The 19,541-nt window shown below is 36.4% G+C and overlaps 1 protein-coding gene and 1 long non-coding RNA gene across 2 annotated transcripts in view; one reads left to right on the top strand and one right to left on the bottom strand.

Annotated features, from left to right (window-relative positions):
• Window positions 1-770: 770 nt before the first annotated feature.
• On the bottom strand, window positions 771-1,804 carry LOC132160534 (uncharacterized). Its single transcript, XR_009438033.1, has 2 exons — window positions 1,616-1,804; window positions 771-1,167 (listed from the first exon to the last, which is right to left on the bottom strand). It is a non-coding gene; the product is annotated as an uncharacterized LOC132160534 (long non-coding RNA).
• Window positions 1,805-2,527: 723 nt separating this feature from the next.
• The window catches only part of lrrc7 (leucine rich repeat containing 7), a 67,028-nt gene continuing 50,014 nt past the window's right edge, over window positions 2,528-19,541 (top strand). The window contains 1 exon segment of the mRNA XM_059571087.1: window positions 2,528-3,106. Within this exon segment, the coding sequence (XP_059427070.1) occupies window positions 3,082-3,106 (25 nt within the window). The 5' untranslated portion in view covers window positions 2,528-3,081.

Genomic DNA, 19,541 nt, shown 5'->3' on the forward strand with positions numbered 1-19,541 from the left:
AAAAAAACGTAGCGCTGGGCTTCAGGGATTAAAGCGAGATTTCGCAGCGTTTACCTGGCAAGCTCAGGTCTGAGAAGGTCCAGCAGCTCCATAATGAGCTGTCTTGGGAGGCGAATATTTTTTAATATAGCCCCGTCAGGCAAAATGTCAAAAGGGCTTAAGTTTTGCCGAATAAAAAAATTGACATGGACTAAACGGCTCTGTGTCCGGCTCCATCTTTGATTCAATACAAGGACACGTTGGATCGCTGCCATAGTTGGTCGCTTACTGGACACAACCACGATTACCCATTTATAGATCTTAGCCATTTAGAGCCAAATTGTTTGCCAGATTTTAATTATCAAAAAATTGATTGCCAATTCGCTTTAATTACATTACGAAAAAGCCTAGGCTAATTACCACCTTATTAGTTGTGTAACCACATAAAGTCAACTTCATAAATAGGCCTGTATCCATTGCGAACATAATTTATTATGAGTCTTAAAAAATAACAGAAAATCATTGTTGAGCCACAAAATTGAAAAACATACCATAGTTTGACTTGTACTTCGCTGCGCTGGTTTCTAAAGACTGCTGTACAGTAGCGTCATGAGCTCAAATAACGCTAAGAGAGAGCTACGAATGGTCCAGACCAAACTTACGAAAGTGTGACTTACAGAAGATATACTTAGCGTACGAACGTGTCGGGAACCGTGCCATAAGGTTAAGAGAGAGGTTAAGGAATAGGTTAAGAACTACTTAGCGATAAGAATGTTTTGGGGAACCGGGCCCTGATTAAGATACAAGGTCATTGGCTTTATAAACAAATTCATTCACATCTGTACATGTTCATACAAAGTTAATGCTGGGTGATATCACAAATATTAAAGTCACCATGATATGAAAATTCTTATTTTGTTATGGAATACTGCAGTCTTTCTTCTAAAATATTCTTCCATTGAGACCTCTCCCCTCACAGCAATTAAAAACGACAATGATCCACTGATCCAGCGAATTCACAAAGTCAACAAAATTAAACGGACAAATCAATGGAAAAAATAAAATAAAAATCGTGTTCAGAAAGCCGTTTCACTTTGGTATGTCACAATATGGACGACAATCACAACTTCCATTTCAGGATGGCTTTAAAATGGCCTACATCTTGAAATTTGCCAGTCTGTGAACATACTGTAAAGGAGAATTGACAAGTTGAGTAAATTACAATCCAAAATTGAGAAATTGCATATTGCTAAGAGAACGTGTAAGCAGTTTTTTTTTGTTTTTGTTTTTTGAAAATGATCTTTGAAAGTTCTCTCTGAAATAACTAATGAGATATCACGCCAATCCTGAGTAAAACAAAGAGTGGCCAGGTAATATTCTTTGCTTAGCCAAACACAAGACTTTCGAGGCACTTTTTCATTTTGCACATTCACATCATGCAGTCCATAGCATATATGAGAAGCTAGAAGCTGAGTGACTTAAACATGAAGCTTCCTCTGCTTGTAAGATAAAAAATATTATGGTGATCACCAAAGTGGTCAGGTTGTATATCCAAAAGTCTTGCTAAAGTCCAGAACAACTATATACTCTTAAAAATAAAGGTTTCTTTTCACTGGCATCAATGAACAGGGCCTACTTTGGGGGAGAATGGAGAACATCATCGTCATCAATAGCGAAAAATGAAACACAGAATTCAGTGCTTATATACTCCAGCTGCCAAGCAGTGATTGGCCAGACCTGTTAGTATGAATGAATGGCATGGCATTAGAGTCTTCCTGACAGAACCTTCACTGAAGCTTTCATATCCATGGAACATTTTCATTCCATAAAAGATTCTTTAGATTATTCAAATGTTCATCTTAAAAATGGTTCTTTTAAGAAATGTTCACTGAAATGTTCTTTGGGAAACCACAACTGGTTCTTCTGGCAGTGATCCTCTGGCTCACGAGATCCACTTTCCTGCAGAGTTTAGCTCTTATCACTAAACACACCTGCATTTGCTAATCAGTGTCTTCAGGATCAATAGAAAATCACTGTTTGATTAGGGTTAGATCTAAACTCTGCAGGAAAGTGGATCTCGCGAGCCAGATCTGAGGATCATTGTTCTATGGCATCGCTGTAAAACCCCCTTTTGGAACCTTTATTTTTAAGAGTGTAGCATCACTTGTATCACCATGTAAACATGGTCATTGTTATCTGAGAATGGGGAATATGGTCATTGTTATCTGAGAATGGGGAATATAAAATGAATAATAAATAAAAAAAATCCTGCCACAGTTTTAATGGCTTATCCAGTTTGTTATATATTTTGGCTCATTTAGTTATCATTACAAAGTTTTGCAATGGTAGTAAGAAACACATTCCTCCATCTTAAATAAATACATAAATAAATAAATAAAAAACAATGAACAGATGGGTGGATAGTGTCGTTTGCGAGTACCGGAGTCACGTCATACCGGTTTTCCCCTCTCTCTCTCTCTCTCTCTCTCTCTCTCTCTCTCTCTCTCTCTCTCTCTCAGACCACTCCTCCTCTCTCCTCTCCTTCCATCACCCCCACTGATGATCCTGCTCTCCGGTACCGGGGACAGAGTCTCGCGCTGCGCTCGTGCGAGCCTGAGGAACTGGATCCGGTATTTATTTTTATATTTTACCGCGCTGGATTTTAATCCATTAAACAAAAATATGGGACGAGATGGATAGAATACAAGAAGCACCGCGTGGGCCGTAGTTACAGACTCTATCCCGTCACGACATGTCACTTGTCATGACACAGACGTCTATGGGCATCTTTGAAAATGCGTAACGAGAGAAGCAGTTACGTTTTAATCGTTGGCAATGAACTTGAATTTCCATTCCTCCACATTAACAGGAGGGCATGGCTCAATACACAGATTCCTAAAAGCTTTGGGACATAATTCCTTTTTTGCACGATCTCAGTAAGACATCAGTAGAGCAGTTTGTGAGTGCACAGCGCATTATGCCCATTCAGTGCTGCATTGATGTAAGGGAAACGCTGGAGCGGAGGACAGACCGAACCGTCGTGTGATGTGACTCGTGTCTCTGGGATTAGTAGCCTACCAAACAATCTATAGAAATAGTCTAATGGACAATTACTCAACGCTTCAGTGTAAGTAACCTTACCAAGTCTTTTTAATTCTAATAGACTATTGAAATGGTGGTGTATCCGGTAGGTGATCTAATATCTGGTAGTATTCAGATGCATGAAATCAAGCACTAAGGCCCCCGTATAAATCTGCTGCTTTTTTATTGATTATTAATGCAACACAATTAAGCAACACAATTAGTTTTTCTGTGCTGATTATTATGGGGTATGTCCCTAAATACCCTTTTTAAAATGTATTAATAAAATATGTCGAATTAAAAATATATAAAATTAATTAATTAGTTAATTTAAGAGGTGATGAGGCTCCTTAGTCCAGTAGGGGCTAGAATACTGTACTTTAAAGATAGCAAGATGCCTTTCTGAGGAACCAGTTATAAAATCAGCATTTCATGTTCATGTTATAGATCATAAATTGCATAACAAATTTCCCTTTTTAACAAATCTGTTTGCACACTATTTTGCCGATTTTGTCAAATTTAGTATTTTGTCATTGTATGCAAAGACTTCAGAACAATGTTGCAGTGCATAGCGACAAACAGGTGTTTAAGAAAGTGCTGTGGTGTTGGCTGTTGGTATTTAGCATTTTGAGAGACAAAAAATTCAAAATTGCCTCTTACTCTGCCTTTTTAATTTAATGCACTCTTACAGTATAACCCCTTTAAAATGTTTTACAGATTCACTGCAGCTTTATGTGAACAGGTTAAGTCTTGTACATATGATACCTAGTAGCATCTTATCACTGTAACCTGGTATCTAGTCAAGTGATTTAGAGCTTGATATTTAGTCAAGGGATTTTTCAGCCTTTACTTTTCTTTATTCCAGAAAAGTGTTGTGAAAACATGTGGGTATGACATTCTGCCATCATTTTCTATATTGTACCTTCTGATACTGTAAAAAAAAAAAAAAAAAAAAGTGATGCCACATGCCAGAATTGCACAATCAACTGCATTATTCTTCTTCACATAGTCACTGCGTTAAATCATCATGTGACCTCATTAAACCACCCAGTTCATCTGTATCTCAGTTAAGTTAGGAACTAAAAGTTGAACCAACTGACTAAAACCAATCCATTCATTACTAATCATTAATATCTCATATACCATTTTGCACCTAATTTCCATTATTGCCACAATTTACTCTCTTCATTTACTCTCTTCACTTACTGTGAATACCTTGCAGGGCCTAATGTTACTGAGAATACTGGGAGTTTTGTCAAAAAGAACAAAATGTATTTTCAAGAGCTCCAAGAAGTTTTAAAGTAATCGTTCACTGCATTATTTGCACCTTATTGACATTTTTTAGCCGGAGTACATTACAAAACACTCATTGTTAAAAGTTATTTTATTAGTTAACCTTGGCAATAATGTTATAGTATGTTCATCATCCTGCAGTTCCTGGAACATTTAAGCAGATATTTCTTAACATAGCTGCTGCTGTGTTAGTTTCTCAGTCTGCTCAGAAACACAACGCTATTACCCCTTACATGCTAAGCTGCCATATTCTGAGAAGGTGTGTGCTGCAGATAAATTGCTGGACAGGTGTAAGTGAATTAGGGCTGACAGTGCCTCATTCTGCCACAGAAATAGGACTATAGCCAATGTGACGGCTGAACAAAAGCTGAGTGGCATGGCCGGTGGAGAGATGTTTGTATGATGGGCCTTGTGGCTGTCAGGAGATAAATAGCCCTCCGTTAGCAGGGGAAGGATTAGGAAGGCCTGCTGGATCTGTTCCAGGAGCTTGGAGAGAGCAGAGGGAGCGGAGGCTGTCACCAAGGGCACTGATACGGACTGTCCTGCTTCCAAATGCCAACCACTGTCCACGTATATGTATATAAAAAAGATGATTTCTGGGTTTTTCAGGCAAGATGCCTTCAGTGCAGCTATCTTCTAAAGACAAATAGTCCAATCAGCAGAATAGGACCAGCTTGCGCTGCAGCTGGGTTTATGTGTCTGAATTTGGCCTTGTACCTGCTGAGTATGGTCTGTCTTGTGAATAGATCTCATCAGTTGCTGCTGTGACAGGAATTTGCTAAAGGAACATGATTCACACATACTGTATACGTTGTTGTAAAGATTCTGCCAAGCTGTGTTGTCATTAAAAAAACAATCAAGTAGTAACTTTATTTGGACATGTCGAAGTCACATTTTGGATGAACTCAAATTTGGATTCAGAATCCATGAAATTAGAATTTTAAGTGTTTAATAACCTACAAAATTGAGGCTGGGGGGGGGGGGATACTCACAAGTCCATGTGCTTGAATTATTTAATTATGTATGCTTGATCAAAGCATGGGAGCTTATGGGCACATGCAGAAGGTATTATTAATAATTAAAATAGGTTTTAGCTCTTTTGAGTATTGTTGGTGGTTCACTTGGGCCATGTTAAATTCAGTCCATTTCTCTAATGCAAATATTTTGTAAAGGTGCAGTTTTATGTGCCTTTAAATTTATTTGGGGACAATCAAGTGTGTTGGTTGCCTGACCCAATGTTCAGCCAAAATTTTCTTTTTTTATTATTATTTTTTAATGAAATTATAAACTAAACAAATATGAATTTCTTCAAATGTTTTGAGTATATTAACCTCATTAAGAGTTTGCGTCAGTGTTATTTAAGTATCTTTAAGACACTTTTTATGTTATGTTTTTTATTTATTGATTAATTTGTTGTTAAATAAGTCTTTATAGCTTTAATTAATTTAAGTGTACATCAAGCTAAACTAGAAGAGAATGAGAAATGTTGCCTTGGGAACTAGTTAAAATTATTTGTAGAATTATTAGCTGAAAGTATTTTTTTTTTTGAATGATTTCAGTTAACATTTAATTTGATTTAAAGTACACATTTATTCTTCTTCTTATTATTATTAATAATACTAATAGTTTTAGGTAAAATATGATAACCATGGTTTGCAGTGAGTGTATAACCTGGCTGATTATTATTATTTTTTAAACAGTTTTCTTCTGTTTATGTGTGGGGTAGCTTGTCTCAAGCTGCATGATTCTCTCTGTATTTCTGGAATATGTCATGATACTGATGTGTGATGTCTGATTTGGACTCAAGACTCAAAATGTTATGTAATGTTGCTAGCCTTAGAAGTTTTTCTCTTTGCATGCTAGTGCAACACAAGTAAGACTAATGCTTTCCTTTATGTTGCCCAGAGTTTTGCCCAGTGGTCCGCAGCCCACTGCTTCCATTTGCTGTTAAGGCACATTACAGTACATTGGTCTGTAAGCAGTTGTGTCCTGTTCGGTTTTCTGAAGGTTTCTTACAATGAAGACTATTTTCACAGCCTCAGGCTACCATTACATCAAGCATAGAAGGGGCTTTATAAGATAAGTTCAGTCCATGCAGGTCTATTTTTTAAATGTAGTTTCCATGTACTCAGGAGCTAGATGTCCTTAGAAAACTCAAATTGAAATGTCCTTTTATTATATTCCTCAAATTGATGAAGAGAGGTTAAAATGTATAGTGCACATTTACCATAAATAGTTAATTTACAATTGTTTCTATTTCCGTTACCAGACAAAACATTTTTAGAGTTCATATTTGTCACATTGGGACCAACCAGATGTGATAAAGAGGAATTGAAGAGCATTTGCATTAGAAGAGCACAGGTGCAAACAGTACAAACAGAGATAATGTTTCACCCCTGCACTCTGCTGCAAACTGATTAGTATAGTTGTGCGTTTAAAAACAGTTTATGTAAAACCATCAGATACCTGTTCAAGCTGTATTGTATTGCAGAGCATATAGGTGTAAATAATCCTTTACATTTTGACACACATTAGCTGTTTCCATTAGCAGCAGTAAGGTGAAATCAGGTAAATTTAACAAATATTTGAAAGAACACTGTATATCGCCAGTGTTAATGATATATACAGTATATACACAATATAATAAAGCAGTTTAGTTACTGTATGTGCACTTTAGGCTGGTCTTTGCCATGCAGCATGTGCTGATTTTGCTGTTCTACTTGAAAAAAAAAACAAACATATTTAACATTCTTACAGCATAACATTCTCTGAGATTAAAGAAACCCAGCACTCTCTCATGCAGAAAAGAAAGCCCATAGGGCCTCATCAGAAATATAATGTCATGGTAGGTACAGAGTAAACAGTCTGCTGATAGACACACAAAAGCATTATTTAAGCACATAAAGATATGTGAATTTATTACTTTAGCCTAAAAACCTCTTTCGACTGGCAGGATGTTGCCACTCTATTGTAATAATCAAATTTGACTTATAAAGATGATTGATTCCCTCTGCTTTGATAAGTGCATAATCTATTGGCGACTTGACAGAGCACTATACAATTGAGATTTTATAAAAGAAGCATTCAAAGATGTAGTTTTTAAGTATGAATGGATGGTGCTGAATTTGGGCTGCACCTGAGGGCTTTTATTCAATTTCTGTTAGGAGATGTGGATTTAGCTGTGAGCATACTCTTTTTATTCATTTTTGTTCATTCCATTATGATTCCTGAAGATCAGCTTTAAATAAAATAAGTTCTTTTTTACTAATAATCGCAAACTATGTTGCTCTCAAATACACTTGCATTGCCTCCATGTCACGTTTCTCTAAAAGAATGTGTGGTGTGTCACTTGGAGAGCATCTTGATGTGAGAATGTCATTATTTCAGATACATATTGCATGCTTGCCTTCTGTTTGAAGTTTGCCGTTGTACTGAAAAACTTTGTGAACAGATTTCATACACATTTTTATGCATGCTGTTCTGCTCATAACTCCTTTTTAATAAGCTTGCTGTGAAAATGGTCATTCCCGCTTAGTATTTTCATCTTCATTTTTACCGCAAGCATTAAAGTTATATCATTCTTTAATGCTCTGCTTGACTGAAGTGAGCCTTTACTTCAGTAGCATCGCAAAACATTCAATTTTTTTTTTTGTGTAGGTGAGTGTGTACAGTCGTGGCCAAAAGTTTTGAGAATTACATAAATATTAGTTTTCAAAAGGTTTGCTGCTAAACTGCTTTTAGATCTTTGTTTCAGTTGTTTCTGTGATGTACTGAAATATAATTACAAGAGTCAGTATTTGCAGTGTTGGCCCTTCTTTTTCAGGACCTCTGCAATTCGACTGGGCATGCTCTCAATCAACTTCTGGGCCAAATCCTGACTGATAGCAACCCATTCTTTCATAATCACTTCTTGGAGTTTGTCAGAATTAGTGGGTTTTTGTTTGTCCACCCGCCTCTTGAGGATTGACCACAAGTTCTCAATGTGATTAAGATCTGGGGAGTTTCCAGACCATGGACTCAAAATTTCAACATTCTGGTCCCCGAGCCACTTAGTTATTACTTTTGCCTTATGGCGCTGTAGGGGAATTTACAGTTAAAACCCAAGGACCAGATATGTCGCAATGAAGACCAAGAGTCAGAGATGAGTTCAATTAATAATAATAATTTTACTTGAAGAAAATAGTTTGCAATTTCATCAGCAGAAGTCAGCTTCAATACTCTCGACGGAGTTCGTAGGCCTCCCCCGTACAACTCAAAATCAACCACAGTTATACCCTGACAGAGGATACTAATTGCGTCAATACATAAGTCAACAAAATTCTGATTGGTTCCAAAACCTAGATAAACTCTCCAAAGATGTATATCTGATACGCTGGACACTGGCAGTTGATCGTTTGTCCTGGGACTGTCTGAGCTTCTCCCTGTACAGACAGATACTAACACACATACACAGAGAACTTATCTAAAATTCAAGGCTTTCTAGCACTGGCGAGTGTCTTATCATTACGGTTGGATACACACATAATATGTGGACATTCATTTTGAGGAAAAGAAATACAGGGTAGAACACGATTCTTTAATATCTCATAAGCGCACATAAGGTTACACATTTCACTCTTGCCATAACTTGATTAATAGTTAAACAAGAAATCATGTAATAATATAATTAATATCAGTATGAAGGATATGGCAACTCGGCATCCACTCCTTCAGCACGGTGCTCCATCGTGCTGGATAATGCATTGTTCTTCACCAAACTGTTGTTGGATTGTTGGAAGTTGCTGTTGGAGGGTGTTTTGGTACCATTCTTTATTAATGGCTGTGTTTTTGGGCAGAATTGTGAGTGAGCCCACTCCCTTGGATGAGAAGCAACCCCACACATAAATGGTGTCAGGATGCTTTACTGTTGGCATGACACAGGACTGATGGCAGTGCTCACCTTTTCTTCTCCGGACAAGCCTTTTTCCAGATGTCCCAAACAATCGGAAAGGGGCTTCATTGGAGAATATGACTTTGCCCCAGTCCTCAGCAGTCCATTCACTATACTTTCTGCAGAAGATCAATCTGTCCCTGATGTTTTTTTGGAGAGAAGTGGCTTCTTTGCTGCCCTTCTTGACACCAGGCCATCTTCCAAAAGTCTTGGCCTCACTGTGCGTGCAGATGCGCTCACACCTGCCTGCTGCCATTCCTGAGCAAGCTCTGCACTGGTGGCACTCCGATCCCGCAGCTGAATCCTCTTTAGGAGACGATCCTGGCGCTTGCTGGACTTTCTTGGACGCCCTGAAGCCTTCTTTACAAGAATTGAACCTCTTTCCTTGAAGTTCTTGATGATCCTATAAATTGTTGATTTAGGTGCAATCTTAGTAGCCACAATATCCTTGCCTGTGAAGCCATTTTTATGCAACGCAATGATGGCTGCACGCGTTTCTTTGCAGGTCACCATGGTTAACAATGGAAGAACAATGATTTCAAGCATCACCCTCCTTTTAACATGTCAAGTCTGCCATTCTAACCCAATCAGCCTGACATAATGATCTCCAGCCTTGTGCTCGTCAACATTCTCACCTGAGTTAACAAGAGGATTACTGAAATGATCTCAGCAGGTCCTTTAATGACAGCAATGAAATGCAGTGGAAAGGTTTTTTTGGGATTAAGTTAATTTTCATGGCAAAGAAGGACCATGCAATTCATCTGATCACTCTTCATAACATTCTGGAGTATATGCAAATTGCTATTATAAAAACTTAAGCAGCAACTTTTCCAATTTCCAATATTTATGTAATTCTCAAAACCTTTGGCCATGACTGTAGCTTGTTAAATGTAGCTCCACTTGAAGTAGCCTTGTACATTTTTGTCTTCTCTAATACTGAAGCAATCAGAAATAAATAGGTCAGTGTTAAATGTGCCTAAGAAATAATATATGATGTGATGAATCCATGCATGGGCTGCTGCCGCCTGTGGACTTTAATGATATAAAGCATTTAAATTAAACACCTTTTAATTCAACAATTTAAACTTTCCAGATGAAATACCCATGCAGTCTTCGTGTGGCAGGATGTGGTTATGCTTCTCAGTCTGTGCACATATGTACGTACAGTACTCATACAACCATGCTGAAATAATCCGTTAAAATTTTATTTAATTATTTAATTAATTAAATATTTTTCTTTAAATTATTAGAAATATTTTATGTTTACAAACCAGCCATTTACTCCAGCAGTGGCCTAAAACTGAGCCACATGCAACCCTGTTACAGTTTATTTTATATTATTTAAATTGTTTGATAAATTTTGATAAAGCTAATAGAGTATAATATTTACTTTGACCTCCTGAAAAATGTTATTCAGCATTCTCTAAAGGTTAAGAACCTTTCACTGCCCAATTGTTGAAAAGGGATTAGTGCAAAATGTCTTATTATATTATCTCATATATTAAATTACGCACATATAAAACTATATCAAGGTGTTTCTGGCTTTGTATAGAATATTCGGCTGTATTTTACATGGAAGCTTACATTTCCTTTTCTGCTTTCTTAAAATGAGAGGTTCTCCTTTGACATTGCCCTCTTGTATCAGCCTCAGCACAATAAAAAACAAGACATTTCCATTTTCCCTTGTGTAGGCTCGAGTCTGTACTGTCTAAGTCAGTTTAATGCGGAGAGTCAGAAGGGATTACTCTTTCTTGTATAAGACCCTACAAAATGGAGATTTCACATGCAGTGCATCGTTCTTTAATCCGTTACTTGGGTCGTAGTCCTATGGCTCACTGTGTCACACGTGGGATCCTAATTAGACTGTCTTTGATTGCTGGCCAGTACTTCGCTTACAATAATGTTTGATGTTCATTTGTAATTGGTGTACATTTTTTGTGTTATGGAGAAAGTATTTCAGAAGTATGATGAACAACAGTATGGCATACATTTTATATTCTAGATTCATTTTAGAGTCTTGGTCACATGACTATATAAGTACAATCCATAGTTTTCTGTGACAAGCATAAAAAGAATGCAGAAAAATGCAGAACTGCAGAGATGACTTTAAAGGGATAGTTCATCCAACAATTTATATCCTGTCATTAATTACTCACCCCTCATGTTGTTCCAAACATGTAAGACCTTTGTTCATCCTCAGAACACAAATTAAGATATTTTTGATGAAATCTGAGAGCTTTCTGACCCTCCATAAACAGCAACACAACTACCAGAGGCCCAGAAACATTGTATGATAGTGTTAAAATAGTCCATGTGACATCAGCGGTTCAACTGTTAAAAAAAAAGAAAGCTAAAAATAACACTTTTTTTTGGTCGTGAACACGTGAACACGTAATGTTACATAACATTAACATCATAACAAGCTGAAATGGCAAACGCTTGATTGCTTTATCTTATGAAGTAACAGATTACCTTGCACAGGCTCAAGTTTAATAATAAATGAGAGTGATTTAAGATCAGTGACATAATATTGGCAGCTAGAGAGAAATTAATGAATTGTGAGGAACAAATTTCTAGCTCCAAATGCAAGATATCTTTGCTGACAGTTCTTATTCAATCTAATGTAGCAACTAGAACTTTTTATTTATTAATTTATTATTTTATTTTATTTTAAGAAAGTAAATGGGGTCAATTTTGATTTCATGTTGACCTTAAGATGCAATTTCTACCACAAATTAATCTTAAAAATACCATGGAGCATATTAGAGGTTATCTCTATGCTATTTTTCAGATTGTAATTTTACAAATGGTGGGAGGTGCTGCCTGTTGGATGTTTTCCAGCTGAAGCATTTTAAAACTTTACTGCTTTCCATTATCTCCAGCCTGTGCTTGCACAGAGGGCTCATGGAATCTCTCAATTTACTCCCAGTACACATGGTCCATTAACTCGGCACAAGAAAGTCATTGCAATCAGCTTACCATTTAATTAGTTTTTACTGGGGTGTTTAGGAACTTGTTTTTCTTTTGAATTTCATGAATACTGCACAAAGTGGGAAATTATTAGTTGTCACCCTCTATCAGCTTGGGAACGACTTCCAATATCACTGGTAGGCCCAGTCACAGTGTTTTATAATGCTAGTGAGATTACTGTACTTGTAAACAGACTTACAGTACTGGGTTGATGGCTTATAAGCCACCAGCGTGGATTTGTTTGCTTATCAGGCCTGAGCCTGTGGCACTCTGATTCTTTCCCATATCAAGGCCATTGTAGTTTAACATGGATGCTGCTGCCTGAAAGAGATTATGCTATTTCTGCTTCTGTTTTTGCATCCTCACAATGGCACGTCACACTACATTTCCCTCTCTTTGTATTAAAGGCAGCAGTTTTTATAAAAACAACTTTGTTTTAAAGGAATAGTTTCCTATTCCTATATAGAAAAACCTGGCATTATTTACTCTCATGGCCCTCATGCCATCCCAAACTTATTGTTTTTCTATGAAGCACAAAAGATGCCATTCTCAGACTCTTGAGGAAAAGTGAAAAGTTGCAGGATTCCAAGGGTGAGCTACCTGTACTATTTCCTTTCTGTCTTGTCTATAAAAAGCTCCTTCTCTTCTGCCTTGTGTCCTGGATCTGTCTCCATTTGTGCAACTTTTTTAGGGCCCCGAGATCCACATAGGCAGCTAGGACTCCCTTTCATCAAGGTGACCTAAAATACCCATATCTACATTGCATAGCCTAAACTTTGAGTTTTGTGCATATTCTCTTGGTGTTTGGCAGCAAGATTGGCTCTTCTGTCACTGTCATTGAGTCTAATACATCTTTAGGATAGTTACGCAAGAGTGTTTTAACTTTATGAGACAAAGCCATGCTATTTTGGGTCCAAAACGAATTTCATTTTTAATTATTTAAGTAGCTATATTCTTGTATCAATTCACTATCTTGTTATGTTGTTTCTGTTTCCTCCCGACATGCTCAGACATTTAAAGTGCTAGTTCAACCCGAAAATGAAATCACTGTAATTTTTCGTCCCCCAAAAATGCCTTCTACTGTCTGCATGTCAGGTTTGGCATTATGACATGAATGCAATGTAATCATTGGTTGTCTGTTGACCAATCACAGTGCAGCAATTTAGAATGAGAAAGTGGGAATAAGATATGAGATCTGCACTGGAAGTGAAGAAAATGTGAATGAAAATGTAATTTTTGATCCGTTCATTACAAAGCTAATGAGTAGCTTCGGAAAACTTAGAATGTGTTAATTGTACGGACTACTTTTTTTTTTAACTTTAATGGACATTTTTTTCTCAGTTTTGGAGCTTGACAACCCTGAGCCCCATTTTCTTTTATTATATACAGTACACTACCATTCAAAAGTATGGGCTCAGATTATTATTATTTTCTTTTAATCAGTGATATTTATGTTTCTATTTATAATTATTTAGTATTAATATTAGTAAAATAATACAAATAGTTCAAATTATTATAAAATGTAGTATACTTTTTTTTTTAGTATTAAAAAAATTATTACTATTATTTATTGATGATAAATAATAATAATAAATAATAAATATCAATATCATTATTTAAATAATAAATAATTATTGTTACAAAATATATATATTTTAAATAAATGCTGTTCTGTTGAAAATCTCGTGAAATTCATGTATTCTGAAAAAAGAAAAATCCTGATGCATCACAGTTTCCACAAAAATATTAAGTAGCACAACTGTTTTCAACATGTATACTAATAATAAATGTTTCATTTTAATAATTACATACATTATTTGTATTTATTATTATTTTAGTTTTTTACATTTCTCAATGTAAAAATGCATTAAAATAGACACTGTTCATTTTAAATTGAATAATATTACTGTTTTTAACTATATTTTGATTAAACAAATATAGCCTTGGTGAGCACAAGAGATTTCTTTAAAAAAACATAATACCCCCACCCCCTCATGTGTATGGAAAAAGTGCAGAATTTCTCTTTTTGTGTTCCACAAAAGTCATATGTGTTTTGCGACCGCATGAGGTTGAGTAAATAATGACAGTATAAATTGCTCTGAAATGGGAACTGTGCCACGGATCATTGACTGAGGTTTCAAAAAGTGAACATCCAGAGATCTCAAAAAGAGCATGCACAAACAGTACTGGTAAATACAAGAGTGCTGTTAACCAAATCATTCACGGTAAACCCCCCAGAGATACAGTATGTGCATACATTTACACTGTTTAAAATGTAGCCCTGTAAAAGCACATTTAATTAAAAAGAGTTTGCTTTACCATTATTGATTATGTTGGTAGTGAAAAAAGGAAATGATGCCTTGCCAGCGGATCATTAATTGATCCTGAATTTAAAGCCGTGGCTCTCTATTTGCTCTATTCGGGAAGGATAGCTTTAAAAATCCCAGGGGCATATTTGTTTTCCTGCATGTCTTCTGCCTCTGATTATTGGAGAAAGCTGCAGTGTCTGCCAAATAACCGAGTCTCATGCTGAGGCAGCAGTGAGGCTGCTCTTGAGCAGTCATGGTCATTGAGAAGGAGAAATGGGGCAGAACCAAATGGACAGAAAGCAGGTTGCCTGGTCATCACAGCAGTTATGTCCAAACAGTCGTCTCCCTTTTTGGAGCGGTTCAACAATTGTTCAGTGAACCCAAAAGAATGTCTCTGACAGCGCATGGAGAGGTTAAAAGCATTTGTGGCATTCGTTTGCTTGACTAATAATGCCTTCCATCAGACACAAAAGATTCACGTTTCATCAGCCGATTCAGCCGTGAACGCTTGTGACAGGTGTCTCTACAGGATACTGTTTTTAAAATCAATCCGTTTTCCATGACTTTCTTTGCTGTACTTTGTTAAAGCCTTTGATTGACCTTCAGCTGTTCAAAAACTGCACTGTTTTCCCAGCAAGTCTCTCTAGGACAAATACGCTTTTAGAAAATTCTCCAAATCCGGTTCTGTTACCTGCTGTTCCATTGAAAACTGAGCCTTTATCTCATCATTTTGGTCCATGTCATGAGAGAATGACACTTTGTGAGCATTGCTGGCAAATGATAATGCCAATGTTAACATTCTGTGCCCAGTCTTTCTTTCTGCCATTTTGCATTCGTTATCATCATGTGTAATGAATTAAAATATGTGTACCTACATTATATTTTTCAGCCTTTTCAGTCGCAGCCTGACGTGTCCTCAGATTGCTCGATTGTGATTGAATAAAAGGCTAAATTAATTCTGTTAATATAATTCCTATAACATCTAAGTTTTGGCTACACAGACTTTCAATGAAAGGACAGAAACCTCTCAGGTTTTATTTAAAAATGTTAATTTGTGAATCAGATCTGAATGGAATTCTTTAACTATTCATTTTTTGTTGAATATTACCTTTGTGGATGCATAATCTGTCAGTAAAAATATTCCTTTTTGTGCTTGTGTTTTGTAACACATCTATGCCAAACATTTCACACATGGTATTGCTCTGTAATTTCATCACAATGGTATGAAGATCAGTGAAAATAGAAGTATGCTGTGATAATGTGCAGATGAAATTGCAGCAATATTGGCAAGATTGGCTTTGGAATATAACATTGTTGTCATGATTTTATTAAAACAATAAAACCTTATTCTGTCGCTAATAAATACCCTGACATATTGAAGATCTACATTAGTGCAGACATCTTGGGGAGTAGTTATCTGTCCTGATGTGCAGATGTGTTCATAAAATCCTCTGTTTCCCCCTTGAGCTTAACTGACCTGAGGCAGGACTCCCAGGAGATCAATGTCAGACTCGCACACAATACCAGAACACGCAGCACTGGAAGAGAGCTTCCAATTTTAATTGGAAATAATGATTGCTTTAAGAAATACACACTGTAAAAATAAATCCAGTATTGTACTTTCTTTAAATAGCAATTCGTTCTTGCAATAAAATACACACATTTTTAGATATTCAGACTGTGAAATCAGTGCATTAAATAGTTTGAATAAATAGTTTGATTAAAAAAATTACTTTCAAAACAACATTGTACAAAAAGTGTAAATAGTGTCACAATTTATTTTAAGATCCAATTGTCACTATTAACAAATCATTAATAATGACTTTTGCCGCAATTAACTCTTAATTTGTTGCTTATTAATAGATAGTAAGGTAGTTGTTAAGTTTAGGTATTGGATATGGGATTAGGGATGTAGAATATGGTCATGCACAATATTTGCTTTATAATTATCAATAATTAATAATAATTAATAGTCGCTTTAAATTTAGAACTGGTTTAAATTTGGATTTTATTCACTTATAAACATTGGTCAACACAAATGTAAAACACAGCAAATATGCAAAGCTGAAGCTCAAGTAAAAATGCCTGTCTTAATAAAATATAGACTTAATAATAAAGTAATAAATATAGACTTATATTTAGAGACAATAACAACAACTCTTGGTTGTTTTACCCCCATCGCTCTCTCTCTCTCTCTCTCTCTCTCTCTCTCACTCTCTCTGTCTGTCTGTCTTTTGCTCTCTCTCTCTCTCTCTCTCTCTACATACACTGAACAAAATTATAAACACAACACTTTTGTTTTAGCCCTTATTTTTCAAAGATCTAAGACTTTTTCTATGTACACAAAAGGCCTGTTTCTGTCAAATATTGTTCACAAATCTGTCTAAATCTGTGTTAGTGAGCACTTCTCCTTTGTCGAGATAATCCATCCACCTCACAGGTGTGGCATATCAAGATGCTGATTAGACAGCATGATTATTGCACAGATGTGCCTGAGGCTGGCCACAATAAAAGGCCACTCTAAAATGTGCAGTTTTATCATACAGCACAATGCAACAGATGTCACAAGCTTTGAGGGAGCATGCACTTGGCATGCTGACTGCAGGAATTTCCACCAGAGCTGTTGCCTGTGAACTGAATGTTAATTTCTCTACCATAAGCCGTCTCCAAAGGTGTTTCAGAGATTTTGGCAGTACATCTAACCGGCCTCACAACCGCAGACCACATGTAACCACACCAGCCCAGGACCTCCACATCTAGCATCTACACCTCCAAGATCGTCTGAGACCAGCCACCTGGACCGCTGCTGCAACAATCAGTTGGCCTAACCAAAGAATTTCTGCACAAACTGTCAGAAACTGTCTCAGGGAAGCTCATATGCATGCTCATCATCCTCATCGGGGTCTCGACCTGACTGCAATTTCAAAAGAGTTGCGTTTAAATTTAATTCAGTCTATGTGTGTTTATATATATATATTTCTATATATCAACCCTCATATTTTATATATTGAAAGTGATAACTTTGGCCTTTATGTGTGGTTTATACTATATCACTGACTGTGAGAACATGGGTGAAATTATTGCAAAAAATACATTTTAGCATCTAGAGATGGTTTCCTTGGAAACAGTTTTCAGCTATTATGATCATTATGTGTAAGGCTGGCCGCATGTGGCCCTGAGAATGCAGTTGTTAGATATACATGCATTTTTAATGGCCATATAAAATGTTCTGCTGTTATTCCCTTTAAGAGTGCCTTTACTCCTTGTTTCAGTCACATGAATAACCCTTATTAAACAGCAGAGATTTTAAAGTCTGATTGGCAGGATAAATGTAACCTCATTCACCGGCTGAGGAGCTCCACTGATAGCATTTCATCTTGTGGCACCTCCGCTCTCTGTAGATCTCGTATAATGCAGCCTGGCTTCACCAAAGTCATTAGAGCTATCCTCTACGGGAATGGCAGTGAATTGTCGGAGATGTCTTTATGGGAGGTGACTGAAAGACAGAAATTAAGCCGTTTTGCTGGAGCGGAGCTGGGAACTTGTAAATGTGTCTTCTCGCCTTTGCAGAAGCAGCTCTTGCGTCATGCAGTTTCCATAGCACCCTGGGCAGATCTGGCTACTCCGTGTAATCGCTCTTTGCTCGTAAGACTTTGCTTGTGTATGCACTCTGCTGCTGGCTTTCCTATTGGATACAAATGTTGCTCTGTTTTGGATTTAAAGTCATTAAATGGCTTCTGAATTCTGATTGGTCAGTACAGTGATCCAGCTGTATTGTATTTCACAATTCAACAGCTTTGGCCTGTTTACTAGATCACTGCGCAGTTCCCATGGTGGATCGTTATTTTGTCTTGCATAGTAATGTGCTGTTACTGTATGTCAGAGACTGTTTCTTGTGTAACAATAGCAGTTTGTATTATAATATTTGAATGAAAGTTTGTATCCTTGATATTGTTATCAACTGGCAACTGTAGCAAGGAGGCCCTTGAGACAGTGCTGTATTTTGAACATAAATGCAATATAGCTCGGCCTCTTTATAGCTTATTGCCATAATGTTAATTTTATGTGTATATTAAGTAATTTATTATTTGAGTATGTAGAGGTTTTGCATATTTATTTATGAGCTTATGTTGTTGAGTAATGGATAGGTGACATTAAATTATTTTGGAAAGTTGGCATTTCCTGTCAACAAAGTCAAAACTCGGGCATTTTGGGCAGTTTAAGAAATCCCTGCCTGCACATTTCTGGGAAAAAGGGGACGTACTGTATGGTCAATAAAAGACTAGAATGATAGTCTCAAATAACAGATCCTGTCTCCCATGAACCAGAGTCTAGGTTGCCCTCATTACCGAGTTGTGGCATGTGTGTACCCACAGCAAACTGGCAAACTCATGAAACAGTGGATGATTACAGTCATTAATTTGTCTAATGTAGCAATCAACCAAACATTTCCTCCTGAGGAATAATAATCCCAATAATGAGAGGAAGGTGCTTCAGATGCACTTAATGTAAAAATCTAAACCAACTGTAGACATTCAAATAAACAGATGATATAAATTTTCAGGTTTTGTCCTTTAAAGACATTACATTTAAAAATAAAAATAAATAAATTAAATAAATCCTAAAATATGGTGGTATTATCGATATTATGTAGTGGTCTGGTAAAGTACAATATTCCCCAAACTTTACACAATCAGTACACAAAGAATTTGGTTTGGTTAACAGTGAGTTGTACTTTTTGTTTACTTGAATAATGAATATAAATGGAATGAATAATTTATCATGTTGCTGAAAACATGTGCATTAGTGTTTTACATTCTGGAAGTCCATTTATAATGAAGGGGTTTACTTTGACCAGAAAGTTATTCAAATTAGCAAATTATAAATTTTTCTGGTAAAACATAAGCAGGAAGAACAAATATCTTTGCTTTTAATTCAGGTATATACTGTAAACTACCATTCAAAATAACTGTTTCCTA

Source organism: Carassius carassius, chromosome 17, assembly GCF_963082965.1.
Source record: "Carassius carassius chromosome 17, fCarCar2.1, whole genome shotgun sequence".
NCBI lineage: Eukaryota > Metazoa > Chordata > Actinopteri > Cypriniformes > Cyprinidae > Carassius > Carassius carassius.